The 27,923-nt window shown below is 25.4% G+C and overlaps 14 protein-coding genes across 14 annotated transcripts in view; 8 read left to right on the forward strand and 6 right to left on the reverse strand.

The window, feature by feature from the left end:
* Positions 1-68: 68 nt before the first annotated feature.
* On the forward strand, positions 69-1,410 carry DICPUDRAFT_87693 (uncharacterized protein; the record flags this gene model as incomplete). Its single annotated transcript, XM_003287622.1, has 5 exons — positions 69-145; positions 210-464; positions 529-857; positions 1,035-1,189; positions 1,255-1,410. The coding sequence occupies 5 exons, from the start codon at positions 69-71 to the stop codon at positions 1,408-1,410; spliced, it is 972 nt and encodes a 323-aa protein (XP_003287670.1).
* A 268-nt stretch (positions 1,411-1,678) lies between these two features.
* DICPUDRAFT_151806 (uncharacterized protein) lies at positions 1,679-4,532 on the reverse strand (the record flags this gene model as incomplete). Its single annotated transcript, XM_003287638.1, has 2 exons — positions 1,679-3,096; positions 3,167-4,532. 2 exons carry the CDS (start codon positions 4,530-4,532, stop codon positions 1,679-1,681), a joined length of 2,784 nt encoding a protein of 927 aa, XP_003287686.1.
* Positions 4,533-6,006: 1,474 nt separating this feature from the next.
* DICPUDRAFT_151807 (uncharacterized protein) lies at positions 6,007-8,443 on the reverse strand (the record flags this gene model as incomplete). The annotated part of the gene is made up of 2 exons (XM_003287639.1): positions 6,007-6,507; positions 6,575-8,443. The coding sequence occupies 2 exons, from the start codon at positions 8,441-8,443 to the stop codon at positions 6,007-6,009; spliced, it is 2,370 nt and encodes a 789-aa protein (XP_003287687.1).
* Positions 8,444-9,527: 1,084 nt separating this feature from the next.
* On the reverse strand, positions 9,528-11,621 carry DICPUDRAFT_78519 (uncharacterized protein; the record flags this gene model as incomplete). Its single annotated transcript, XM_003287640.1, has 4 exons — positions 9,528-10,672; positions 10,828-11,206; positions 11,346-11,414; positions 11,616-11,621. 4 exons carry the CDS (start codon positions 11,619-11,621, stop codon positions 9,528-9,530), a joined length of 1,599 nt encoding a protein of 532 aa, XP_003287688.1.
* Positions 11,622-12,420: 799 nt separating this feature from the next.
* On the forward strand, positions 12,421-13,029 carry DICPUDRAFT_151809 (uncharacterized protein; the record flags this gene model as incomplete). The annotated part of the gene is made up of 1 exon (XM_003287623.1): positions 12,421-13,029. One exon carries the CDS (start codon positions 12,421-12,423, stop codon positions 13,027-13,029), a length of 609 nt encoding a protein of 202 aa, XP_003287671.1.
* Positions 13,030-13,255: 226 nt separating this feature from the next.
* Positions 13,256-14,307, reverse strand: DICPUDRAFT_151810 (uncharacterized protein; the record flags this gene model as incomplete). Its single annotated transcript, XM_003287641.1, has 2 exons — positions 13,256-13,329; positions 13,407-14,307. The coding sequence occupies 2 exons, from the start codon at positions 14,305-14,307 to the stop codon at positions 13,256-13,258; spliced, it is 975 nt and encodes a 324-aa protein (XP_003287689.1).
* A 208-nt stretch (positions 14,308-14,515) lies between these two features.
* Positions 14,516-15,033, forward strand: DICPUDRAFT_32831 (uncharacterized protein; the record flags this gene model as incomplete). Its single annotated transcript, XM_003287624.1, has 3 exons — positions 14,516-14,599; positions 14,684-14,772; positions 14,856-15,033. 3 exons carry the CDS (start codon positions 14,516-14,518, stop codon positions 15,031-15,033), a joined length of 351 nt encoding a protein of 116 aa, XP_003287672.1.
* Positions 15,034-15,234: 201 nt separating this feature from the next.
* DICPUDRAFT_151812 (uncharacterized protein) lies at positions 15,235-16,857 on the reverse strand (the record flags this gene model as incomplete). The annotated part of the gene is made up of 3 exons (XM_003287642.1): positions 15,235-15,854; positions 15,930-16,453; positions 16,508-16,857. The coding sequence occupies 3 exons, from the start codon at positions 16,855-16,857 to the stop codon at positions 15,235-15,237; spliced, it is 1,494 nt and encodes a 497-aa protein (XP_003287690.1).
* Positions 16,858-17,404: 547 nt separating this feature from the next.
* On the forward strand, positions 17,405-18,340 carry DICPUDRAFT_78524 (uncharacterized protein; the record flags this gene model as incomplete). Its single annotated transcript, XM_003287625.1, has 1 exon — positions 17,405-18,340. The coding sequence occupies one exon, from the start codon at positions 17,405-17,407 to the stop codon at positions 18,338-18,340; it is 936 nt and encodes a 311-aa protein (XP_003287673.1).
* A 352-nt stretch (positions 18,341-18,692) lies between these two features.
* On the forward strand, positions 18,693-21,654 carry DICPUDRAFT_97786 (uncharacterized protein; the record flags this gene model as incomplete). The annotated part of the gene is made up of 2 exons (XM_003287626.1): positions 18,693-19,102; positions 19,215-21,654. Exons 1-2 carry the CDS (start codon positions 18,825-18,827, stop codon positions 21,652-21,654), a joined length of 2,718 nt encoding a protein of 905 aa, XP_003287674.1. The 5' UTR covers positions 18,693-18,824.
* A 61-nt stretch (positions 21,655-21,715) lies between these two features.
* Positions 21,716-22,800, reverse strand: DICPUDRAFT_151815 (uncharacterized protein; the record flags this gene model as incomplete). Its single annotated transcript, XM_003287643.1, has 2 exons — positions 21,716-22,222; positions 22,300-22,800. The coding sequence occupies 2 exons, from the start codon at positions 22,798-22,800 to the stop codon at positions 21,716-21,718; spliced, it is 1,008 nt and encodes a 335-aa protein (XP_003287691.1).
* An 857-nt stretch (positions 22,801-23,657) lies between these two features.
* Positions 23,658-24,909, forward strand: DICPUDRAFT_151816 (uncharacterized protein; the record flags this gene model as incomplete). Its single annotated transcript, XM_003287627.1, has 5 exons — positions 23,658-23,660; positions 23,742-23,777; positions 23,860-23,975; positions 24,074-24,318; positions 24,407-24,909. 5 exons carry the CDS (start codon positions 23,658-23,660, stop codon positions 24,907-24,909), a joined length of 903 nt encoding a protein of 300 aa, XP_003287675.1.
* Positions 24,910-25,612: 703 nt separating this feature from the next.
* On the forward strand, positions 25,613-26,988 carry DICPUDRAFT_91957 (uncharacterized protein). The gene is made up of 2 exons (XM_003287628.1): positions 25,613-25,787; positions 25,861-26,988. The coding sequence occupies exons 1-2, from the start codon at positions 25,739-25,741 to the stop codon at positions 26,928-26,930; spliced, it is 1,119 nt and encodes a 372-aa protein (XP_003287676.1). The 5' UTR covers positions 25,613-25,738; the 3' UTR covers positions 26,931-26,988.
* A 718-nt stretch (positions 26,989-27,706) lies between these two features.
* DICPUDRAFT_47503 (uncharacterized protein) overlaps positions 27,707-27,923 on the forward strand; it is a 9,282-nt gene continuing 9,065 nt past the window's right edge. Inside the window, exon 1 of the mRNA XM_003287629.1 lies at positions 27,707-27,748. The gene's annotated coding sequence lies outside the window, so the exon portion shown is untranslated. The remainder of the gene's footprint in view (positions 27,749-27,923) is intronic.

Below are 27,923 nucleotides of genomic sequence, written 5' to 3' on the forward strand. Positions count from 1 at the left end.
ATAGTGAAGATTTAGATTTTGATGACGAAGAAGAGTTCGAAGCCCCAGAATTGGTCGATTATTCAGAAATGATTATTAATATATTATACCCAGTTTGTGTTACCATGATAATAGTTGTTTTAGCAATAAGATCAATTTCAAATTTGTAAATATTTTAAATATGAAAAATAAATTAAAACTATTAAATATTAACCTTTTTTTTTATTTAGTAAAAATGGATCTTCAACAGTTACTTTAACGAGCTCGCTGGATAATTCAGATGGGGCAGGTTCTTCAAACGCAGGTGGGGCAGATACAATGGTTTTCGATTCTCTTGTAAACTCTTTAATTTTTTTAGCTGTCATAATATTAAGTACAACTATTATGGTAGTTTTATATAAATTCAAAATGATGAAAGCACTATATGCTTGGTTAATGGGAACATCTATTCTTTTATTAGGGGTTTTTGGTGGTTTTTTGTTTTTGTAAGTAATTCAAATAAAAAATATTTAATAAAAACAATCTATTAATCAATTTTAAATAATTTAGAGTAATGTTAGCATATCTTAATTTAGGACTAGATTATATTACATTTGTTATTGTAGTTTGGAATTTCAGTGTTGGTGGTATTGTATGTATATTTTGGTATGCCCCAAAAATAATGAATCAAGGATATTTAATAAGTATTAGTGTTTTATTGGCATTATTTTTTTCAAGACTTCCAGATTGGACTACATGGGGAATTTTAACTGTAGTTTCAATTTATGACATCTTCGCAGTATTATGTCCTGGTGGACCATTAAAAATTCTAATTGAAACCGCTCAGAAAAGAGGAGAAGAAATACCCGCAATGGTATATAATGCAAGTGTATATGTTGGTATGGTAGATTTAGAAAGATTAGATGGTGCCGATGGTTCAATAACCCCTCCCCCTCCACTTCCAAAGTATATCAAAGATGAAAAACAAAAGAAAAAACAATTACAAAATACCCTTTTAAAAACTAGCTCCGATGGTAATATAATTGATGAAACAAACGACACTGTTTCAAATGTAGAATCAAATGTAGACTCTCAATCAGAATCTTCACAAAAAAGAAAGCAATCAATTAGATTAGGATTAGGTGATTTCGTTTTCTATAGTGTTTTAATTGGAAAGGCTGCTTCATATGAAATTATTACTGTTTTCACTGTTTTTATTTCTATAATCACTGTAAGTACTTTTATTAAATTATTTTCTCTATTTTTAATTTTTTACTAATCTTTTTTTTAATATAGGGTTTATTTTTAACATTATTTTTATTGGCTGTTTTTAAAAAAGCATTACCTGCTTTACCGATGAGTATTATTTTAGGTATTGGTGTATTCTTTTTAACATTTAAAATATTAATACAGTACATATATTTCTTGGGATCAAATCAAATTTTTGTATAGTTAAATAAAAAAATAAAAAAAATAAAAAAATAAATAAAAAGATTTCTTTTTTTAAAATACTAATCCCTAGTATTTTTTAAAAAAAAGATATTATAATTAAAAAAGAAAATATATAATAATATATAAAAAAAACTTTAATTTTATTTATTTACAAGTAATACAAATTTTTATCTATACATTTATTTATATTTTACTATTATTTTTGCTATAATTGTTTGTTTCTGCAGATTCCTTTCCATTATCTTTGTTCTTTTTGGGTATGTGTATTTTATTTTTTAGTTTTTTCTTCTTTTTCTTCAATTGCTTTTTCTTTTGATTTATGGCTCTTTTTATTCTTTTGTTTATCTTTATGAGTATCTTTTTTCTCTTCATCTCTGTTTACCGAAGCACCCAATGATGATGGAATAATATTAATTAAATTATATGGTGTTCCTGGTGTTTCACCTGATGATGTTGCAATGTCACCTGTTTTTTGTAATGATATTTCTGGTGTTGATTGAGATGGAGATGATTGTTGGTTTTTTTCAAAGGATTCTTTTTCTAATAAATCACCTATAGACTCTTTGCCTTCTTTGTTGGTCTCTGGGTCAATATAGTGATTTAATGGTTTTCTTGTATACTCCTCTTTATTAATATTTTCCAAAGCAGATGTAATACCCTTTTCATATTTATTTGGCATATGGTCTGTAAACATTGAATTTGAAACAATAATTTTATCGTAAGATTTTTGATCGGTTGCTTCTGCAACATAGATACCCTTTGACAACTTTACTAAACGGAAAATATTACCCGGTGGGAAAAGTGATTGCTCGTCAGATGGTGAGTGTGAAACATTCGTTAAATCAATAGTTGGTGCAACTTTTAAAATTTTACTAAATCGCTTAGTCATTTTTTGACCCAAATTATTACCTGATGAAACAATTTGAAATACTTTTTGAATTTTGGTTTTGCTTTGGAGTAAGATTGAATCTATAACCTCTCTAAGGTAGAATAAAGAGTTGAATGATAGTCTTGGAATAATATCATCGTTCATACAATATGTTGTAATTAATGATTTAATTTTTGGGTGTGAAGCGACTTCTAATGATAATATACATGGTACGCCATAAGCAAAACAGTGAATTGGGATTTCTGGATGCATGTCATGGAAAAGAATTGTGAATAAAGAAGCGACACCAGCACCGAGACTATGGCCTGTAACTACCAATCTATAACCTTTGTAAATATCCAGTGTTTTTCTAATTAGCACATACATCTCTTTCATCTTCATATGAGCACATAACAAGATACCTAAATGAGCACACCCATCCATATAGAGATATGACTTTGCAACTAAATCGGTAATTACATCAAAATAATTAAAAGTACCTCTTAAAACAAATACCAATGATTTCTTTTCGTGGTCTAATGCTAAATAGTGGCCTGGACTGTATTTGGAACTAAACCATTTTGATGTAATAATATCTTCTTTCTTCACACCTGTATGCTTTGAAATAATTTTTAAATTTGTGGAATCGGTTCCAACTACACCTTTTAAAAACTTAATGAATCCTGAACTCATTAAACCGTAATATAACTTTCTACCATAAGCAGCAGTACTAAATCTAATGTAACGTAAACCCTCCTCTAACTGCTCCTTATTTGACATACAATCCCAGTTTCTAATTACAATTTCTTTGTAATAACCTTTAAAAAAAAATAATTAATTTAATTGTTCATTTAATAATACTAATATTAGCTATTTAAAAACACTTACTATTTAATAATACCAATCCCATAAATAAATCGATTTTACTATATTTCTTTTTAAGGAACAATTTATTTAAAAGCTCGGATATAACCTTCATTGATTTGTTTGCCTGTTCAGATAAATGTTTACCCTCTTCAATGATATTATGGCAAGGTTCTTCCAATTCGCTTATATTAATTTCTGGTAGTTGCTGCGAATTTCTTCTAAACTTTAATTTTTTTCTAAATGAAGGTTTTCTTTCGATTTGGGTTTGGACCAATTTACATGTAACTGGGCTTTCAAATGCGCTAATCTCTGTAACGACCATTTTACCTGGAGCATCTGGTGTTAATGGTGATTCATCTGATGAAGATGAGTCACTGACCTCTATTCTATCTGGCATTACAGTTGGTGAATCTTGTGGTGGATTCTCGGTTTCTTTGCTTCTGAATAAAAGATTTGCTTCTCTACCATTAACTTCCAAACCTCTTTTCATTATTAGCGGTGTACTGGTATCAAAAAGGACATCGTGAATATCACCCCTTACAAGCTCATCATCTGATGTAACTGGTGAAGCTGGTGCTGATAGTGAAATTGGTATTTGACCTTCACCTTCACCAAAATCTCTTGATTTGAATATGAATACTTTATCCTTTTTTAAACTAATTGATGACTTGAAAGTTTCCGATAACTCTTTTTCTAAATCGCCAGAAATTGAAATAATTGGTGTAATTGTTTTTCTATAATCATAATGATCATTATCTTTTTCTGCAATTTGTTGAAGAACATTTAATTCATTTCCAATGCTTTTATTATAAATCGTATTATTACTATTTTGATTATTATTATTTGAATTATTTGTATTGTCTGAACCATTAATACTACTATTACATTCTTTTTTATTACCGTGATGAATATTACAATTTTTATCAAGAGTGCATTCATCCAGTGTGGCACTATTACCCAAATCCCTTAAAATACTATTAATATTTTCACCAATTGGCCTCATTTTCTCGCCTTCTTTTATATCTTTATTATTATTACTATTATTATTACTATTAGAACTATTATTACTATTATTATTATAATAAGAAATTAATTTATTATTTAATATATTAACATTATTATCATTAATTAAGTTATCAACACTACTACTATTATTATTGTTATTACTACCAGTATTAATCTTATTACACTCTGTATCATTATAATTGTTGTTATTACTATTATGAATGTTTATATTATTATTATTAAACTTTATATCTGATGTATGATCTCTTTGTTCATTTACAATTTTATTTGTAAATATCCATTCTTTTTCTGTAACATCAATATTCATATCTTCATCATGCATATCCCTTGAACAGTTGATATCACTATTATTAGAGGACATCTTTTTTTTTAATTATTTTTTTTATTTTTTTTTTTTGTGGGAGGGGTAAATTTTTTTGTAAGGAGGTTTATAACAATTTTACAATTATTACCACTAATTTAATATTATATTATTTTATATTATATTTATTAATATTATTGTTATTACTGTTATGTGGAATCTATTTTTATCTTTATTTATCTGTATATCTATTTAAAAATATAAAAAAACTTTGTTTTATTTGGATTTATTTAAATATTTAAAGTTAAAAATTTATATTTTATTTTATTTCTATGTTATTAAAATAATACACAATATTATTACAAAAACTATTATTATTATTATAAAAAATAAAAAAGGATTGAATAGATTTTTTATTTGATTAATTAACTATTTCATTTAATTTGAATTTTATTGAAATTAAATGTGAGATTCCTTATTTAAACTATTTGATAGTTTTAATTTAAAAATAGTTATTTCTTTTTGGAAAAATAAATAGATTAACAAACATAAAAAAATAGAAAAATAAAAAAAAATTTATTTTAATTTTTTAATTTAAAATAAAGTTATTATTTTTTTATTTTATAATATTATAAATAATAGCAATTATTATTATTTATTATTATTTCTTTTATTATTATTAATGTTATTAATAAAAAAAAATTTTAAAATAAATGAATAATTTTAAAAAAAAATTTTATTAAGCTAATATTAAAATTAAAATAATTTAAAAATTTTGAAGAGAATGAATGTGTGTGTGGGTTTTTTTTTTGTGTGGGTGGGGTGTGAGAGTATGAGTGTTATTTATTTATTTTTATTTATATCTAAAAAATAATTAGATTTCTTATACAAATCAAATTAAGTTTTCTCCAAAATGTTTGCAAATTTGGGGTGTTTGTGGTTGTGTTGTGGTTAAAAATTTTTTTTTTTTTTTTTTTTTTTTTTTTTTTTAAAAATTATAAAAAGACACAAATAAAAAAAAAGTTTTTATAATTTTATTTTTTAAAATAATAAAAAATAAAAAATAATTTTTTTTTTTATTTTAAAAACTATATAGTGGTTGTTAATTGAAAAATAAACATATATTAAAAAAAAAAATGAAAAATTATTAACAGTAAAAACACCAATTTGTGCAATACAATTAATTATCTAAATGGATAAAAAAAAATGAAAAAAAATATAAAATAAATAAAACTAAGTTTTTTAAAAAACTATAATTTAAATTTAAAAAAAAAAAAATTTTTAAAAAAATCGAAAAGATATCTGTTCTCAAAAAAAAAATAAACCTTTAAAAAAAAAATTCGAGAAAAAAATTCGAAATAATAGCAATAATTTTTTAATCAAATTAATATATATTGTATAATGTACATTGATTGACGTTCCAATGATGTTTATTTATTTGGACATGATTTTTGATGTTGTCATTGCGTGATTTTTCGTTGTATTTTTTAAAATTTTTTTTTTTTTTTTTTTTTGTTTTCATTAATTATATTGTTTAAGCTTGTGATTCATCGTTATTATTGTTATTTTTGTTATTTTCAGAAGCTTTTGCCTTGTTAATAACTTCACTATTTACATTAATTTCAGCTTCGCTCTTTGAGGCTAATGATAGTGATGATAATCTTGGGAATTGTTCACCACCAGTGTAAACAATACCAAGTTGTGGGTGGTTAGATGGTTGAACATTGTTGAAACCTTGAGCACTAGCTGAGAAAGATCTACCAACTGATTGATTATTATAGTCTTGAGTAGTGTAACCTCTTGATTGATCTTGAGTGGTACGACCCATTGAGTCCATTGATGTACCAATAGAGTCGACTGAATGTTGTTGACCTGAAAGAATTTTCCAAACTTTTGGCAAGAAAAGTACGGCTACAGTAACAGTGAAACCAAGTAAAATTGCAATAATTTGAATTACAATAATGGCGGTTGGATTATCTCTTAAAATGAAACCAAGTGCAATTGAAACAATCATAACAAATGTTAAATTGTATAACTAAATATTTAAAAAAAAAATCAGTAAAAATATAAAAATGAAATTTAAAATAAATGATAACACTTACAGCTAAAGTAATTGGTTTTGATTCATTTAATGAATCAACAACATCTCTAGTTTTGAATGCTAAAAATACACCTACAAAGATATAGAAAACTTTATAGAATACAAAAACATACCACCATGCTTCAGAGTCAGAGGTACATTGAAGTTGAGCTTCACCAGCTTTGTAAATTGGTTCTGCTAATGGGATTGGTCTATCGATGGTGGTCCAAAGAATCATAAAGATACTTTCTAAGAGGATGAAACCACCTACAAGAGTGAGAATATATTGGTTGGTAATACGAATAACTTTGAATTTTCTAGCATTAGAGAATAATCTCCATGTTCTCCAAGTTTTGGTGAAAAGTGAACCAAATAAGATAACATAACCAAGACCAAGTAACCATGGGAAACTTGAACATAATGGAACGGTTGGTGATGGAAGAAGAACAAATACTGATGATAAACCTAAAAGAGCACCGATAATAATGAACATGCAGAAAAGTGGTGATGAGTAACGGAATTTTCTCCATTGTAATACAATGACGGCACCAATGAATAAAACGATTAAAATGCAAACACCTGTAATAACACCTAAAACTATATTTAAGGTCTTGTCGTAAACAATTACTTGATAATCTGATGGAACAGCGTATGATGGGCCTGAATAAAGAATATCTTGGGACAAAGAGATGGTTCCATTATTTGGATCGATAAAACCAATGATATCGAATGAACCTTTATTGTAGTCGATAAGATTCAAAAGAGAGAAAACACCGTGAAGTCTATCACCAGTAGTTGGATCGAATGAAATAGTACCAGTAATACCTTCGAATGTGATTGTTCTAATTGATTCTAAAAGATCTGAACCCTCCCAAACATCCTTGCCATTTTCTAAAGCGTGATCCATAGCTTTTAACATGGCAAATGCAGCATCATAAGAGAATGAAGCACCTTTAAAGAATGATCCATCTGTTGTACCTGATTCTTTAATGATATATTGTTCAAATTCATTGAAATTATCATCTGCATTGTATCTTGGGAAAGTAGCAAGAACACCAACAATAGACTCGTTGTAACCATTTGTTAATTCAGCACAACCATCAGTTACGATCCAAGTGAAACCTTTACCCATGAAACCTCTTTCTTTAGCTTTTTCCCAAACACCTAAACAATCTTTTGGGAAAATAGCATAGAGTACAATAACTCTAGATTTGGCAGCAGCTAAATTATCAAATACAATATCGTACTCTTCTTTTGTTGGGACGTCATCTCCATCGATTGCTGTAATAGCTTGATTAGTGTTAACAGTAATACCTCTGGCATTTGATTGTTGAACTAATTGATCGGCACCACCATTACCATAATCTTCATTGGTATGAACACATGAAATACGGGTCCAACCATTCTTTTCTACTAATGAAAGAATGGCTTTAACTTGTAATCTATCGTCTGGCATAACACGATTGAAATATGGGTATAAACTTGGGTTTGAGAGATCAGTACCAGTGGCATAAAAACTAATACTTGGAACACTGAAAGCACCATAAACTAAACAAGATGTTGAAGATGAACCTGAATAAGCTGGACCAATAATACCTGCAACTGGATATTGAACCATACTTAAAGAGTCAAGGATGTCGTTTGTATCCTCAGCGAGTCTATGTAATACAATAGATTTCCCTCTTTTATTGAATGCCTCTTCCCATTTACTGAATGCATATTTTGCACCAGTTATATATTGATCGAACTCTATATCACCAATAGGTGCCACAAAACCAATGACAATTTCACTTTCATTTTTTGGTGGATAATCTTTATCTATACCATAATTTCCTTTGAATAATAAATTTAATAAAAATAATACAAAAATAAATTTAAATATTATTCTCATTTTTTTAATCGCTAAATATCTTTAAACTGTGTCTTTACTATTATTATTATTTTATTTATAATATACAAGAAAAAAAATAAATAAATAATTTAAAATAATAATAATAATGATGAAGAGTAAAACAAAAAATATATTTTTTTTTTTTTTTTTTTTTTGCTTTATCCTATATAAAATTTACGAAAATAAAAATAAACAATACAGGTGGTATTGAAAACAAAAATAATTACTCTTTTTTTTTTTCAAACTGATATTATTACAAAAAAAATAAATAAAAAAAAAAAAATAAAAAATAAATAAAAAAAAAAATTATTTAAAAAAATTTTTAACTGATATTATTTTTGCAATAGTCGTGGATTGCAACTACTGCACTGTTGTAAAAAGATCTTTTTCTATCCAGTTTTTTCAGTGCTCGAAAAAATTATTATTATTTTTATTATTTTTCTTTTTTGATTTTGATATACACCAAAAATCATTTCAAACCTATTATTAGGTTTAGAAAAACTGTATTTTTCATCCTGAAATTATTATAATAAAATTTTTTTTTTTTTTATTGTTTATTTATTATAACAACAAACATTGCAAAAAAAAAAAATAAAAAATAGTGAACAAATAACTTTGAGATTATAATTTTTTTTTTTATAATTTTTTTTTTAAATTTTGATTACATTTATTTGATTTTTATTTAGATATAAAAAGATTATTATTATGCCATAATGATTTATTTTAAATTCCAAAAAATCTTTTCTAGATTTTTTTTTTCCCACCCACAATATCTTTTTTTCTAAATTTTAAAAAAAAAAAAAAAAAAAAAAAACCTTGGGGGTCCCCCCCCCCCCTTTTTTAAATTTGCCCCTCCAAAAAAAAATTTAAACCGAAAACCCCCAAAAGGTGGGTGGGTTTTTAAAATTTTTTTTAAAAATTTTTTAATTTAAAATTTTTTTTAAAAAAAAGTTTTTTTTTTTTTTTTAAAAAAAAAAAAAGGGTTTTTTTTTTTTTTTTTTTTTTTTTTGAGTTTAAAAATTATTTAGATTAATGAGATATTAACTCTTCTAAACAAACCTTTAAACATCATATTAAAATTAATTTAATGACGCATTGGTTCTCTTCTTCTTGGAGCAGCTCTTAAGATATCATCTACTCTCATGATCATTTCGGCAGCTTCGTGAGCACTGATTAAAACTTGTTGTTTGACTTTAAATGATTCAACAATACCTAATTCTTCGACATTACCAATACAACCATCTCTCATATTGAGACCAGCTTTGATATCACCTTGGTAGTGAGCGGCTTTTAATTGTGAAACTAATTCGGAGCTATCATAACCAGCATTGTTTGCAATAATAGTTGGAATTTGACGAAGAGCTTTGGCGAATGATTCGATGGCCATAGCTTTTTTACCTGGAGTGATGGCAGCTAATTCATCAACAGCTTTTGACATAATCATTTCGGAACAACCAGCACCTAAAACAGTACGAGTTTCACCTACAGTGACAGCTAAAACACAAAGAGCATCATGGATTGAACGTTCGGCTTCTTCGAGGATATGTGAGGTGGCACCACGGAGGACAATAGTACAAGCTTCACCACTTGGAACACCAGAGAATCTAATAACTTTATCTTCACCAATCATAACTTCTTCGATTAATTTACAGGTACCAATTTTAACGAGTTCTGGATGGTCAAAGGTTGAAACAATTTCGGCACCAGTAACTAAGGATAAACGTTCAATACCATCGAAATCGGCATGTTCAATTGACATAACACCATTATCAGCGAAATATTGTTCTGGAAGGTTATAGATTAATTGACGATTGATGAAACAATTGATACCGTGATCGACGATTTTTTTGCATTTAAGTAACATTTTTTCTTTTTCAGCTTCTTCTATTTTGGAGAGTTCGGTCATTGAATCTACAACAACTTTACCACCGAAAATTTTAATCTTATCAGTGTCCATAGCAGTGTTAGCAATTAAAATCTTTGGGTTTTCTAAACGTTTTGGACAACCAACACCAATTTTCTTTTCTAAAATGAAACCTTCATCTAAATATGAATCACGTAATGAACCACCACTCTTTTTAATAATATGAATGTTATCTAAATTGGTACTACCTTTTAATCTTAAAACTGCATCAACAACCATGTTGGCGAAATGTTCTTTTTCTGTGTGTAAAATTTTTGATGATAATGTAGTTTTGGCTATATTGATTAAATCTTGTCTAAATTTATCTGTATAGTAAAATAAATTATTGGTTAATATAATATTTGTGATTAATACTTGATTATAATAATAATAATAATAATAATAATAATAATAATAATAATAATAATAATAATAATAATAATAATAATAATAATAATAATAATAATAATAAAAAACAAACCTTTATCTGATGAATTGTCATTGGTTGAGGTAGTTAATGCACCACGAGCAGCTTCGAGTGCCATTCTCCAACCACTAATAATGGTTTGTGGATGAACTTTTTGTGCAACTAATCTTTCACCTTCTCTTAATAATTCACCTGCTAAAACACATACTGATGTTGTACCATCACCAACTTCATCATCTTGAGTTCTAGAGATATCTACTAAAATTTTTGCTGCTGGGTTGTCAATGTAGATCTTTGTTAAGATGGTAGCACCATCATTTGTAATAATAAGTTCATTTGGGTTACTTGCTGAAATTAAAATTTTATCCATACCCTTTGGACCTAAGGTGGTTTTAACTAAATCAGTAATTGCAATAGCACCAACAAATGATGACTATTTATAAAAATAAAAAAAATATTAGTTTTACATGTTTTTAATATCTTTTTATCTATTATGATGATTTTAACTCTTATTATTATTATTATTATTTAATTATTATTGTTTCATCATTTTTTATTTGTGTGATATTTACTAAACGAGCAATTTCACCTCTTTCTTCTGAGGCATTTTGATTTAAAATTGGAATTGGAGCTAATTGACTCTATAATAAATAAACATAAATAAAAATTAGTAAAAGCTTTTTAATATGAATTGTAAGAGTTGGGTAATATAAAATTTTGTGCAATGAAACATTTCATAAATCTTTATAGATTTCATAGTTTCCTATATTCAAAAACCTATGCCATGTATATATATTTCCAAAATTTAAAATAATATCGTTCTTTAAATTTATGATACCTACTGACATTGTTGCCTATTATTTATATTTATAATCAACGATATTCAAAAGTTGATATTAAAATAAAAATACAAAAAAAAATTATTTAAAAAAATTTTAAAAAAATTTGAAAAAAAAAAAAAATTTTAAAATTTTTTTTTTTTTTAATTTTTATTTTTTTATTTTTTTTTGGTCGAATTTCAAAATTATTTTTCATAGCCAATTTGTTCATATTTAATTTATTTGTAAAATTATCTTTTATTTGATTATAAAAATAAAAAAGGAAAAAAAAAAAAAAAAACCAATAAAACCAAACAAATAACAAATAATAAATAATTTTATTATAAAAATAACATAGATGTAAAATTATAAAAATTAAAATTTTTTAAAAAAATAATCCACAAACATGATTTATTGATTTCAAAAAAAATTTTAATTGGAATTCAAATTTCATTTAACTTCGTGTTAAAAAATTTCCTTTTATTTTTCTTTTTTTTAAATATTAAAAATATTTTTTTTAAATTTTTTTTTAAATTTTTTTTTTTAAATTTAAAATATTTTTAATTTTTTTAAATTATTTTTATAAATTACCACATATACACACAAATAAAAATTTTGAATAACTATAATATTTTAATAACTAATTAACAAAAATTATTTTGTATTTTATATTTTATATTTAAAATTTCAATATTAATTAAAAAAACATAATAAAAAAGCTAGGATAGCAATAATTATACAAAATATAAAAAAAAAAGAAAAAACATAACAAACTATAAATATAACAAATAAAAAAAAAAGGAAAAAATAAAAGATAAAAAAAAATAAAATGAAAGTTTATTCAATTGGTATTTTTAAAGTTGCACAAGGTTCAAAACCAGTTTTATTAAGTATTGTATACGAGTTATCATCATTTGGATTCTTCCAAAGAGGATCAGTTAAAGAGGTATCATTATTTGTATCAAGAGAAACAGCTGGTAGAACCAATGTAGGCGAAAGAGTTAGTATGGAACACACACAGACACAAAAAGTATGTCATACCACAGTAGATGCTAAGGGAATAGGTTGCACTGTTTTAACAGATTCAGAATATCCAAGTCGTGTCGCACATAATTTAATTCGTGTATCAATGGAGGAGTTTTATAAGGCACATCCAGAACAAGAATGGAAGGGTATTCAAGCAGATACTGAATTACCAACTCCACAATTAGATCAATTATTATTAAAATACCAAAATCCAGAAGAAGCAGATCCAATGATGAATCTTCAAAAAAATTTAGACGATACAATTACCATTGTTAAAAAAACAGTTGAACAATTGGGCCAAAGGGGCGAAAAGCTTGAAGAAATTGCAGCTAAAAGCGACGATCTTAGTTTCCAAAGTAAGGCATTTATGAATAATGCTGAAAGAATGAACAAGTGTTGTGGCTATGTATAAATAATTAAATAAAAAGTTTTATAATATAAATTAAAGTTTTAAGAAATAAAAGATAGTATCTATCTTTTTTTTTTATACTTTTATTTTTTTTTTTAAATAAACTACATACTTTGTTTTGTTTTTATTTTATAGAATCTAATTAAAAAAGGAAATTTAATTTCTTTTCTTTTTTTTTCTTTTTTTATTTTTTTATTTATATACACCTATTTTTATTTATGTTTGTATTTTAAAATAAAAACTTATCATTTATATAATCTAGAATACCAGAAACCGTTTTTATTTTATTAAATTCTGATTTTTCTAAAGTTAAAAAGTATTTGTTAGTAAATGTAACCTATTGTCATTTAGATTGATGAATAAAAAAAAAGTATAGTTACCATTTTTATTTTGATATTCGTAAAGCATGTAGATTAAATGTCTGTGGAAAATGATTGGATGAAGACCACCGTATTCGGAATAGATGTTTATAAAGTCCTCGATACACTCGATCGGGGTTTTGTCGTAGCCCATGAACAATGCTGGGTTTGAAAGTAGACCTCTTGCGGCCATTACACCATTAACACCAGTCTTTTCTTTGATTGTATTTGCTTGCTCTAATGTAAAAACATCACCGTTGGCAAATACAGGTAGTGATGTATTTTCTTTAACTAATTTAATTGCATCATAGTCTACTGGGTGTGATGATCTCATCGCACTTGTTCTACCATGAACTGTAATCCACGATACACCAATTTTCTCAGCTCTTTTGACTAACTCTATTGTTTTATTTAAATCTGGTTGAATTCTAATTTTAATTGAACATGGTACTGGCACTCTATTGTTAAGTTGTTTAACCATGTCGTAAATTTTATCTGGATTTAATAAAAGATTTGCACCATAGCCTTCTTTCATTACCCATCTTTGTGGACATCCACAATTTATATCGATACCAGAGCAAGTATTGGCTACTTTTTCAGCAGCAGCACACAACTCTTCTGCATTATTTACACCAAATTGAACAATCATTTGATCTTCGAATTGATTGGTTGTGTAATCTGAATCTCTTGCACTTTCACTTCTATTAAACTCTGCTGCCATGATCATTGGAGTATATGTAATATCACAACCCCATTTTCTACATAACATTCTAAATGGTAGTCTCGAAAATCTGACCATGGGTGCTTGAATTTTCATGAATTCGCCATTATTGATTTTATCTAATAAACTTTGTTTTTTATTATCATATAATTTTACAATATTATTTCCATTTATTTCTTTAATTTCTTCGAAAGTGGTCATTATATATTTATTTGAATTTTATTTAAACAGTTGTTAATTTAAATATTTTTAAATAAATAAATTTAAAAATAATAAAAAAAATAAAAATTAAAAAAAAATTTTTTCGTTTTTTTTTTTTTTTAATTATTTTTTTTTTTAATTATTTTTATTTTTTTATTTTTTTACACAAATCTTAAAGATAATTAATCATATATAAAATATACATAAAATGACATTAGCATCAGCCCCAAACGCTACAGATTCATGTAATTCATTCATTCCACCATCATTTGATGTTAACAAAGTCGAAATTGTAATTTAAATCACAATTTAATATAGCACTATAATATATTTAACAAAGAACCAATTGCTAATAATAAATTATTTCTATACCTAGATTTCAGATAGACCAGATTGCGCAACATTTATTTTTACAGATGAAGATCATACATTAGGAAATTCATTACATTATGTTTTAATGAAAAAGTAAATATTAATATTATATATTATCTATTGGACCATTTTTAAAAAAGTTAACTAAATATTAATATCATTTTTGTATTATTTAGCCCAAAGGTTGATTTTTCAGGTTATAGTATTCCACATCCATCAGATAATAGAATGAATCTTCGTATTCAAACTAAAGGTCACATTTCAGCACAAGAATCATTATTACAAGGTTTAAATGATATTAAAGATATTTCAGCCCACATTTTAGATACTTTTAACAATACAGCCGATAATTAATTTATAACCAAAAAAAAAAATAAAATAAAAAACCCTCAAAATTGTATACATTTAAAATAAACATAATTGGATGTTTAAACAAAAAAAAGACTCACAAATAAATCAATATCGATACATAAAATATATTGATTTTTTTTTTTTTTTATATACAAAAATAATTTATTAATTTATTTATTTATTCATATTGTTATTGTTATATTATTATAATTTTTGTTTTTTTTCATTGTTTTCTTCAGTAGTATTAGTTGAAGAGCTTGGGAATGATGGTTGAATGCCTCCCATAAGATCTTCAAGTCTTCTTTTTGGACGTGGTTCTGAAGTGGTACTAGTAGCAGAGGGGTTTTGGGATGGTGGTGGAGTGCTTCTTCTGGCAGCTTTACCTAAAACGCCAAATGTTTTAACAGGAGTAGTTGGATTGGATGGGGTGGCAGCAGCTTTAGTTGCAAACACTGGTTGTTGTTCATCTTGTTGGAGCTCTTTTGGTACTGGTTCTTTTGAGGTATCAATTGGAGTTACTTCAATTAATTTGGTATTAATATCTGCAATGAATAATTTAATATCTTGGAGTCTCTTTTCAAGTTCTTCAACTTTTTCTTTATTATCCTCTCTGACTATTTGATCTTGGACTTGTTTAAACTCTTTATTTAAGAAATCGATGGCTGAACCATAATATTTTTCGGCAAGTGACATATTATGGTAAATGTGGTATGCACATGCAAGTGAGTGGTGGATATCTGCAAAGGTTTTATAGTCGTTTAATCTAGATTCTTCCATAATTTTAAAAGCGGTTTCATATTCTGAAATTGAGGTTTCAAATTGATCTAATAATAAAGAATACCTTTTGGTTAGTATTAATGCACATTAATATATGTATATTCTATTTTCTCTATAGTTACCTGTATCAATAAAGAAATCACCTAAAACTAAATGAACTTTGCAAAGTTCAAGTGGTTTATTTGCCATTTTTTCATAAATAATTCTAGCAGTTTCAAATGATTCATAGGCAATTTGAACGGCACTGACATCCTCTTCACCTTCACCCTCACCTTCGCCTTCACCATTTTCTGTTTTTTCTTTTGATGATAAATCTGGTTTCTTATTGTCACCATCTTCTTCATCTAAATCTTCTGCTTCTTCAATTAGTTTTTCTGCATTTCTATCTGGTGTGTTTTTATCTGAAGCTGCTGTGTTTGTTGTAGTGGTGGTAGTGGTGGTAGTGGTGGTGTTTGTTGTAGTGGTGGTGCTATTTTGAGTTGATGGGATATTGCCATTGGCGAAATCTGGGTTCTCCATTAAAGTTTTGCTTAAAGCATTCTTGAAATTATCGATTTCTTCTTGCTTGGTAGCTGAAATTAAACTATTACCATATTTAATATAAAGTTCTGCAACTCTTGGTGAAAGTTCGCCATAAACAGCACATCTTTAAAATAAATTAGTATTTATTAATTAATATTCTATTAAATTCAATACTTACAACTCTTTTAATGCATCCTCATATAAAAATGATGCAGTTGAATAATCTTTTTGTTCCATTAAAACATCTGCGCCCTTTTCTTTACCTCTTGCACTTCTAACAATATCTTTGGCATCTTCAGCAGATACAATAGCATCACCAACTTGAACACCTTCACCTTCCTCAGCTTCTGAAAAACCATAGCTATCTGATTCTGATCCTTGTTCATCACCACTTTCTTCGCCACCATCTTCTTCTTCTCCTTCTTGTTCTACTTTGTTTTCTTCTGTTTCAATTTGAGGGGTTTCAGTTGATGGTATTTTAGTTGTTGGAATGCTTTCATCCATTTCTTCAATTGTTGGGTTTTCCATTTGTTTATACTGTAATTTAAATATATATATATAAATATAAATAATAAATGGATTTAACTGTGTGTTTTTTTTTTAAAACTGATTTGTGTGGTGCAGATTCTAAATTAAAAAAATAAAAAATAAAAAAAGAAAAAAAAATAAAAAAATATAAAATTTTTTTTTAAATTTTTTAAATTGTGTTATTTTTTTTTTTTTAGGGCGGGTAGACTTAATGGGGGTGATAGCTTGCTTGGTATATTTCCAAAAAATTTTTTTAATAAGGATTAAATTTTTGGTTTAATATTAAAAAATTTTAGTTTTAGATATATTTGGTGGAAAAAGTAAGTTATTTTAATTATTTTAAATTTATTTTATTATTTAAATAATTAACTATTTTTTATTTTGGTTTTTATTTTTTTTTAATTTTTTTTAAATTTTTTTTTATAATTTTTTTTTATTTTTTTATTTTTTAATTTATTTTTTTTATTTTTCTAATTTTTTCTAACCTTTTTATAAATACTAGTTTTCAATTTAAAAATAGTTTTACTATTCAATTTTTACCAATGTTATGAATAGTAGCAATCAATTTTATGATGACTATGTTTATGAGTCACCTCAAATGCCAACCATAACTCCATACCTATATGGTATTAAACTATCAGATGGTTACAATTTTAATACAAATAACTTTTTTGGTACTAACCATATGTGGGGTTATCAAAGCATAGATTCAAATAAGAATATAACGGTGAATCATAATCATCAATCAGGCTATTTAAATAGTATAAATAATAATAATAATATAAATCAATCTATAGGTATTTTGGGCGGTTACAATGATCGTCGTGGGGGGATAATCGATAATAGTAAAAAAAAAATTCAAGGTAATAACGATTATTACCCACTATACAATAAAATATCAAACTCAATATCTTCAACTATTTCTCCTCCTATAACACCAATCAAAATATTAAATAATGATAAACCAAAAAATAATAATAATAATAACAATAATAACCACTTTTCTTCATATAATAATATAAACACTGTAAATATTCATAACTCAACATCTTCCAATACACTACCAAATAATATAAATAATATAAATAATATAAATAATATAAATAATAATAATAATAATAATAATAATAATAATAATAATAATAATAATAATAACAATAATAATAGGGATGACGATGATGATAATAGTTATAATCATAGCAATAGTGATAGCGATAATAACAATCACATCAAAGTCCCACTCACACCATCATCAATTTCAAAGAAAAAAAAAAAGAAAAATAGAGCAATTTGTAAAGGAAAATTTTTAAATGGAAAACCATGTCCCTATGCATCGCAAACTGGGAAGCTCTTTTGTTTGGCACACGATCCCGATAGACAATGCCAAGCTTATGTTGGTAGTTCTCGTTGTTCAAAAAATACTATAGAGGCAGGCTCAAGATATTGTATCGTCCATTGTGGTAGAACTCCACCGTCAAACTAATATGTACATTTATTTCATATTCTAAAAAAAAAAAAAAAAAAAACTGGAAAATAGCATTTGGTTTTTAAATAAATTATAATAAATAAAAATAGCTTCAATTTTAGTTTTAGATATACTGTATATAATTTTTTTTTATTTATTTTTTTTTTTAAAAAAAGTAATTTTAAAATTCTAAAATTATAATATTCTCTATTTTTATTTTATTGGATTATTAATTTAATATTCCAATCATTGCGCCAAAAAAAAGTTTTTTTAAATTTTTAAAAAAAAATTTTATTTTTTTTTTTTTTTTTTTCTTTCAAATGATTTATTAATTTTTTGTATTAAATATATGTATAGTTTATAATAGCTAATAAGTTTAAAATAATAAATAAAAATCAACAACAAATAAAAACAATTAATTAAATAATTTATTAATAATAATTATAATTATAAATTAATAAATTTTAATTTATATATTAAAATTTAATAATAAATATTTAAAATGGAAAGCATATCACAATCAAAAGACTATTCATATCTTATTCAGCCAATTAGAGATTTAGCAGAAAATTGGAATATTGATATATCCAAAGAATTGGAGGATTATTTATCTGATTTAGATAAAATCTCATTTACGTTCGATGGAGGAGATCAAAATAAATCGTTTAATTTTGCAGAGGCTGCATTATTAATCCAAGGCTCTGCTGTAATTTATAGTAAAAAAGTAGAATATTTATATAATTTATTATTTCAAACATTGGATTTATTAGCCCAAAGAAGGTAAATAACGAAATTTAATTAATTTATTAATAAACCAACCATCGCAATTAAAAATCAAAATGTATTAATTATTTATTTATTTATTTTTATTTCTTTATTTTTATTATTATAGAAAAAGAAAAGACAATACATCAATTATGGCAGATGGTACAGATAGAGATATTCAATTAGATGATGAAGTAGAGTTTTTGGCTCTAGATGATATTTTAGTGGCAGATGAAAATATAGATTTAAATGAAGGGGATGAAGAAGAAAATGGTGAAGATGGGTCAACTCGTCAAAATAAAGGTAAAACATTAATTGAATTTAGTAACAACGATTCAAATTATAAGATTGCATTAATGAATAATGCTGGTTCAAATGATCACAGAGCAATGCTAGATAGTTTAAACGATGACAATGATGATGAACAAGTCAATCCAGATACTAAAAAGCAATTATTTATAAATAATAACGCCAACGATTTAAAAAGAAGTGATTTTAGAATGAACGATGCTATAGTTTCAAGAAGTGGTGCTATGGTATTAAGGGGTTTAGATTTTTTAGATCATGAAAGTCTATTACAAAGACCAGTTTTTAATCAATTCGAAAATCAATATTTAGATAACGATAATAGCAACAATGCAAACGATCAAAGCTTGGCATTTTTAAATGATGAAAACAAATTAATAACTCCACCAGATTTTGATACTCCACAACTTCAACAAGAACAACAAGAAGAATCATTACCAGCAACAACTGATGAAAATGTAAATAATGAAAATAAACAATCAGAAATAAGCAATAATAATAATGATGATTGGGGTAATTTTGGTGAGGCTAAAGATGATAGTAGCGACGATGAACATAATGAAGGTATGGGTGATATAGATGACGACGATGAAGATAGATTAAAAGAATTAAATAGCAATGGTGAACAAGATCCAAATAAAAGGCCAATGAAATCTGAAAAAAGCACAAAGAAATCAAAACCAACTACAAGAGATGCATGGGAACTATTAGATCCATTTGAGGATTCCGGCAACAAGCCATTAGAAAGACCATTCAAGAAGGGCAAAACATTCGTAATACCATTTGCTTTATTAGATTCCGAAAAACAAAAGAAACAAAAAAAGAAAATAGATGAAGGTGAAAAAAAGAAGCAATCCAAAGATACAATCAAAGCAGATAGCGCAACATCAATGTCAAACCCAGCCGAGTCCATTTTACAGTTTCCAGATGAATCACTACCTCTAAGAGGGTGCTATTTTAAAGAGTTGGCCTATCTATATAATAAGAATATTCAACAAACTAAAAAGAAACTTAAAGATATCAATGGTGTTGAAGAAAGTGATCTTAATGGAGCCGGTCTAGAGTTATTACCAGAAGAGGATATTGGTAGAACAAGTGGTTATTATGGTGGCAATACTTTTGAACCAAGCAATAATAATGGCAATGGAAATGGTAATGGTGAATATGATGGTGAAGGAAATGGTCCATCTTGGGATGACGATTGGGGTGACTATGGTGCAGCCAAAGATGATAGTAGTGATGAAGATGATGCCAATGGTTTACCAACCTCAGCGACTATTGAACACTATGACGGTCCATTCGATGGTAATCAATATAATTTCGACAATGTAAATATTCCAGATGCAAACTCTGCAAGAGTAGAGCACTACAGTCAACCAACACAAACCTATGAAGAATTATGTAGATCATATGTTGAAAAATACTTGGAAAGTGCTTCCAAATACGTTAGAGAGACTGCTCTCTCACAAAGAGTAAACGAATGGAATAATAGGTTGATGCCAATTCTTCAAGAACAAGACTCCCATCCATCTTTTGATATTCACACCTATGGTAATAAATTTTTATATTCAATGAAACCCTATGCTACAAACAAAACAAACCAACTAGATAATAATGACGATACAGAAATAGAGCAAAACCTCGACGACGAAGATACCGATCCAACTTTAGAAATTAATAAAGAAGCCGTGGTTTCATTTAGAGATATCACAAAGCAATCACCAGTATATGAAATTTGTAGAATGTTTACATCATGTCTTCAATTAGCAAATAATGGTAACATTGAAATTATTCAGCCAGAAAGCAAAGACGATATTGAGCAATTAAATTTCCATCTCTTAACATTAAAGAAAAAACATGATATCGAAGCTCTAATGGTACCATCACAACATAAAAGCCTATTGGATGACGATGATGAAGAACAAAATGAATTAATAAATAAACACATTGAAAATTCAACACCAAAAAAGAAAAATAATAATAAAGGGAAAAAGAAAAAAAAAACAACTGTAACAACAACAACAACAACAACAACAAGAGGTAGTAAAAGACAAATTAAAAAATTAAAACAAAACGAAGAAGAGGAAGATGAACAAAGTGAACAGGAACAATCCGAAGAAGAAGAAGATACCGATGAAGAAGAGGAAGAAGAAAGTTCAGATGATGAAAAAGTTAAAAAGAAACAAAAAACATCTAAAAAAACTAGTAAAGCCACTAAATCAAAACCGAAATCTAAAAAATTACAAAATGGATCTAAATAAAAAACTTTAAAATAAAAAAGAGTTTATTTTGTGTATTTTATTAATCTTTATTTATTTTATATTATTTATCTTTTGGTGGGTCGCTTGATAAACCAAAATATTTTGAAATTGATGAAAATATACTCTGAGGCTTTTCCTCTTGTTTATTATTAATGTCATTTGAAGTGTTCTTTGTTATATCATTTGTAAACTCTGAAATTTTTGTTGTTAAATCTTGTGTTTCTTTGGATATATAATTTGAAAAATCATCGTAATATTGTGAAATTTTAGTTCCTAAATTTGGTTCTTGTGGAGTTTTTGGTTCATCAGGTTTTGGTTTGTTTGGAGTATAGTTGGTATCTCCATCATTGCTTGGTGATGATTTTGGAACTATAGATGAAAACATTTTTTTTACTTTATTTGATACAGTTTTTACAAATTTCTTATCCTCGCTAATGACATAAACAACTTTTCCTTCGCCATATACAACCCTTAACATTTCAGTTTCAAAACCAAACATTGAAACCCTTTTTAATTTACCTGCTACATGACCAACCAAATCTCTATAGCCTTTAATATTATAATAAACCTAAATAAAATGAATACAATAGTTAATTATTTGTTATTACTATGACATGATAATACTGCTATTATTGTTTTACTTACATGATATATACTTGGATCTTGAATACTTCTTCTTATTGAAAATTGTGAACGTAAACCAAGACCATGAGCACTAAAATCCTCTTTAAAAAGTTTAATAATACTTTTATTGGCTCGAAGCTCTGCAATGGTTTGATTATACATAATATTTTCAATAATCATATCCTCTAAACTGTCATAAAGTACATATCCCAATAAACAAATTGCCCCTATACCAAGCAAAGCAAATACTGACCTTTCACTTTCACTTTTACCGCCATCCTTTGGCAAATAATTAAAATAGTCCTCATCTCTTTTATATCTTTTTTGGTGTTTGAATTGATTATTTCTATTTTCATTTATAAATAATTTATTATTACTTTTATTATAATTATCAATATATGATGATGCATTATTTATAAATCTTTTATTATTTGTAATGAATCTTTTACTGTGACTACTTAAAACTAAATTATTTAAAAGTTTGCTACCACCATTACAAAAAAATCTTGTTGGGGTATTCATTTTGTTTTTTGTTTTGAAAAAAAAAAAATGAAAAAAAAAAAAAAAAAAAAAATTAAAAAAATTAAAAAAAAAAAAAAAGATGATTTTTCTTTTATTACAAAACGATTATTTTTTATTTTAATTATAACCCATTTAAGGTTAATCAGTTTTTGATAACCCTTAAAATTTCTAATAAATATCTTGAATTTAAAAATAAAACATTTTATGTTTATAAAATATGCTTTCATTAAATTGAATTAATATAATAATTTCGTCAAATTTATATATGTGTTAATTCACACATCGACCTATATATATACAGTCAAAATTTAATTTTAAAAATTATTTTTAAATAATTTTTAAATGATTTTTAAATTATTTTTTAAAAATAATAAAATAAAAAAAAAAAATTATATTTTATTTTATTATTATTATTATTATAAATAAAACCAAGATATAAAAAACAGATAAAATATTTCTATTTATATAAGTTTCATATATGTGAACTTCTATGGTCAACAAAATTCTATAAAAAAATTAAAAAAAATTAAAAAAAAAAAAAAAAAAATTTAAAAAAAAAAAATTTAAAAAAAATTTTAAAAAAATATTAAAAATTTTTTATTTTCTTTTTTTTAAATTTATAATTTTATAAATCATTAGTTTTTGATAATTGACAAAAAAACAATAATATATCACAGTTTTTTTTATAAATAAATAAATAATTATTAAATAGACGACACTCTTAGTTATTATTTATTAATAAATCCCAAGTTATATTCAATATAGAAATAAAAAACTAAATTGGATACTGTATTATTATAATTATCAAAAAAAAAAACAAATAAAACTCATTCACTATACCTTATATATAAATAAAAATGGTAATATTATAATATATTATATAATATCACATTGCTTTTTTATATCTAAATAAAAATATTAATTTTTTTAATTTATTCTAGACAACTCAAGTAGATTCAGGTCATGAAGATATGATTGTATGTAAAATATAGAATATTCAAGCTAAATTAATATGGTGAGGACTTACTAATTTCAATTTTTATTCTATTTCCTTTATAGCATGATGCTCAATTTGACTATTATGGTAAGTTTTTAGCTACATGTTCATCCGATAGATTAATTAAAATTTTTGATGTTGGTGGTGAAACTCATCAACACCTTGTAGATTTAAGAGGGTAGGTTTGGTTCATAGCATATAGTTAAATATTAAATAGATATTAATTTTTTTTTATACCTCATATTTAAACTATCTTTAAATTTTATTAATTAAAAGACATGAAGGTCCAGTATGGCAAGTTGCTTGGGCACACCCAAAGTTTGGTAAAATGTTAGCATCAGCATCATATGATCGTAAAGTTATTATTTGGAAAGAAATTGCACTTAACCAATGGCAAATGGTTCATCAATTTGCTGGTCACGAATTATCAGTTAATTCAATTTCATGGGCCCCACATGAATTTGGTTTATGTTTAGCATGTGCAAGTTCTGATGGTACTGTTACCATTCATAACTATAATAGTAAGTATTTTCAGACAATTACAGCAGAAGTTGGACTATAGTAGTATTGGTAATTTAGTTACTAATTCATTAACAATTATAAATTTAGATAATGTTTGGGAAGCCCCACAAAAAATTCAAGTATCACAAATTGGTGTTAACTCAGTATCATGGGCACCAGCAGCAATTCCAGCATCATTAGTTGTTAGTACAAATGCATCAATTCCAATGCCAGTTAAAAGAATTGTAACAGGTTCATGCGATAATTTAATTAAGATTTTCAAATATGTTGAGGATAAATGGATTCTCGATAAGCAATTAGAAGATCATAAAGATTGGGTTAGAGATGTTGCATGGGCACCAAATATTGGTTTACCATACTCTAAAATCGCTTCATGTTCACAAGATCATACAGTTATTGTTTGGACTCAAGATGAAAATGGTCAATGGACTGGTAAACCATTACCAAAGTTCGACGATATCGTTTGGAGAGTAAGCTGGTCTGTTATTGGTAATATTTTAGCTGTTTCATGTGGTGATAACCAAACCACCCTCTGGAAGGAAGGTGTTGATTCCGAATGGAAATGTATTTCTCAAGTTGAAAATAATTAAATTAATTAAAATAAAAAATAAAATAATATAATATAATAATATAACAATAACATCAAACAACAAGCAAAAAGCAACAACAACAACAAAACAACAACAAAACAACAACAACAACAACAACAACAACAACAACAACAACAAAACATCAACTACATAAATTATATTAATATTTAATATTTAATAATAAACAATATTAATATTTAGTATTTAAAAAAAAAAAATAAAAAAAAAAAAATAATTAAAATCAAATTTATTGTTATGATTTAGTTTATTATTATTTCTCCAATAGTTTTTACATTTAAAAAAATACTATATTAAATATTTATAATTATAATACCAATCCACCCCATCCATATCTTAACCCCCATTACATAAATTTAATATTTAAATATTTTAGTTTTTTAAATAATTTAAAAAAGAAATAACACACCCCAGTATTTTAATTTTTTAATTTATTTTTTTTTATAATTTACTTTTTTAGAAAATATTTTTTTTTCGACTGGGGGTAGTTTCTTTTTTAATGTAATAGTAATATTTAATTTACTAATCAAAATATAAATAGAAATTAATAAATATAAAAATGATGTAGAAAATATTAAATAAACAAAAACTTAATAGGGATTAAATGAAAATTCATTTTTTTGTTTCATAGATTTTAAAATCTATAAATTGAAAAAAAAAACTAACTTCAAACATCAAATTAAAACAAATATCAAAAACAAAAACAAATTATTTATTTATTTATTTATTTATTTATTTATTTATTTATTACTTTAATTTAAATTTAAAAAAAAGAAAAAAAAAAAACTTTTTAAATTTAATATATCCAAAAATGCATTGGAAATCTATTTACGGTATAGGCTTTTTAGTCTTAATAGCTGGTATGTTTTATAAAAAAATATAAAAAAAATTAAATATAAAAATATATTAATATTTTCTTTGTTTATAAATTAGCTTTAGCAGTATATTCATCTCAAACTGGTAATAACTATCATAGTTTATGTCCAGCTAAAAATAAATGTGAAAGAGTTAAAACATGGCAAGAAAGTGGTCAAACTCTTACAAAATTCAATTGCTATATCAAAAATATTGGTCGTCATCCATTAGGTAATGTTGCAATTAATCTCGATGGTGCTCAAGTTAAAGAAATTTGGGAAGTCGAGTCATCAGACAAAGGTAAAACTTTCAACTTTGTCGAATGGAGACGTTCTAGTCCATTAGGATTTGGTGACGTTCACAGCTGGGGTTATATTGTTTATGGTAAAGAACCATTAGAAGTTAACATTTGTGATCAAAAACCAAAAGGTCAATTCAAAGCAGTTGTTAATGCTGAACTCCCACAATGTAAATTAACCAATGAATGTAAAAAAGCAAACTCATGGGTAAATGGTAATATCACAAACACTCAATTCGAATGTGAAATTAAAAATATTGGTAATGAACCATATTCATTCATCGATATCCGTATTAATGACAATGCTGCTCTTTACAATGTATGGGAAATTATCACTGAAAACTATGGTATTTCATGGAATTTAGTTAATTGGAGAATTGAAAACAGTCTCCAACCAGGTAAAACTCATAAATGGGGTTATATTGTTGAATCAGATAAACCATTAGATGTTCAAGTTTGTCAATATATTGATAACGTTGTTGCTCCACAAAACCATACCAAAAAAATCGTTTCAGAAGCTACCCCATCTGTATGTTTCGTTAATAACAAATGTACCCAAGATAACCAATGGAAAAATGGTGAACAAGTAAACACCCAATACTCTTGTAAAATCACCAACAATGGTAAAGTCCCACTCTCACATATCGATGTTCGTTTAAATAATAACACCGAACTCTACAATATTTGGGAACTTCAAACATCAAACTATGGTATTAGTTTCGACTTACCAGATTGGAGAATCCAAAATGCCCTTGAACCAGGTCAATCACATTCATGGGGTTATATTGTCACTGATAACAAAGAATTAGATGTTAAAGTTTGTCAATATATCACTGAAGCTACCCACTAGATTAAATTTTAAACAAATTTAAAATTTTACAATAAACTTATTTATTTATTTATTTATTAAAAAAAAAATGTGTTTTAATTTCTTGATTTTCAATTTTTTTTTTACTTTTTACTCTTTTCTTTATCGTTTTTTTATAACATTTTTTTTTTTTGTACCAAATAAAGTTTTCATTTCCAAATAAAATAAAAGCTCTAATTAATCCTAGGAAAAAAATATTTAAAAAAAAATAAAAAAAAAAATTCGATGAAAATGAATAAAAAAATAGATATATTTATATCTTTATTTCTTTTTTTTTTTTTTTTTCAAAAACAAAAATATCTTTTTGCAAAAAACCATTTAAAATTTTTCTTTTTTTTATTTTATTTTTTTAAAAAAAAATATTTTAAAAAATGACCTAAAATTTTTTTTATGTTGTTGTTATAACTTTTAGAGATGGATATTCGATCCATGGCGTTAACTAAAAATTTTTTCATACAAAAAAAAAAAAAATTATTTTTTTTAAAAAAAAAAATAAAAAAATAAAAATCAAAAAAAAAAAAAAAAAATAAATTGTTTAAAAAAAAAATTTGCTCTTTTTTATTTTATTAATTTTTTTAAACAATTATTGTTTTGTGGAAAGAGTATATTATTATCTCAATAGAATAATATCTTTTTTCCACATTTCTTTTTTTTTTTTTTCTTCTATTCATATTTATTTTCATTATTAATATTTATTTATATTTTTTTTACATTTTTATTTTTATTTTTATTTTTATTTTTTCATTTGTATAATTTTTAGTAATAATAATAATAATAATAATAAAAATAATAATTTTCAAGTAATTATAAAATTAAATTTAATTATTTTTTTATAAATAAATATATTGGTAAGTTTTCTTTTAATAAAGGATCAAATTTATTATTAGTATTTATTGTCTACAATCATTCTCATTTTGTTGTTTTTATTTTAATTAAAGAAACGCTGCCTTATTACATGACGTTTTAAGTAAATAA

This window comes from Dictyostelium purpureum, assembly GCF_000190715.1.
Source record: "Dictyostelium purpureum unplaced genomic scaffold DICPUscaffold_107, whole genome shotgun sequence".
Lineage (NCBI taxonomy): Eukaryota > Evosea > Eumycetozoa > Dictyosteliales > Dictyosteliaceae > Dictyostelium > Dictyostelium purpureum.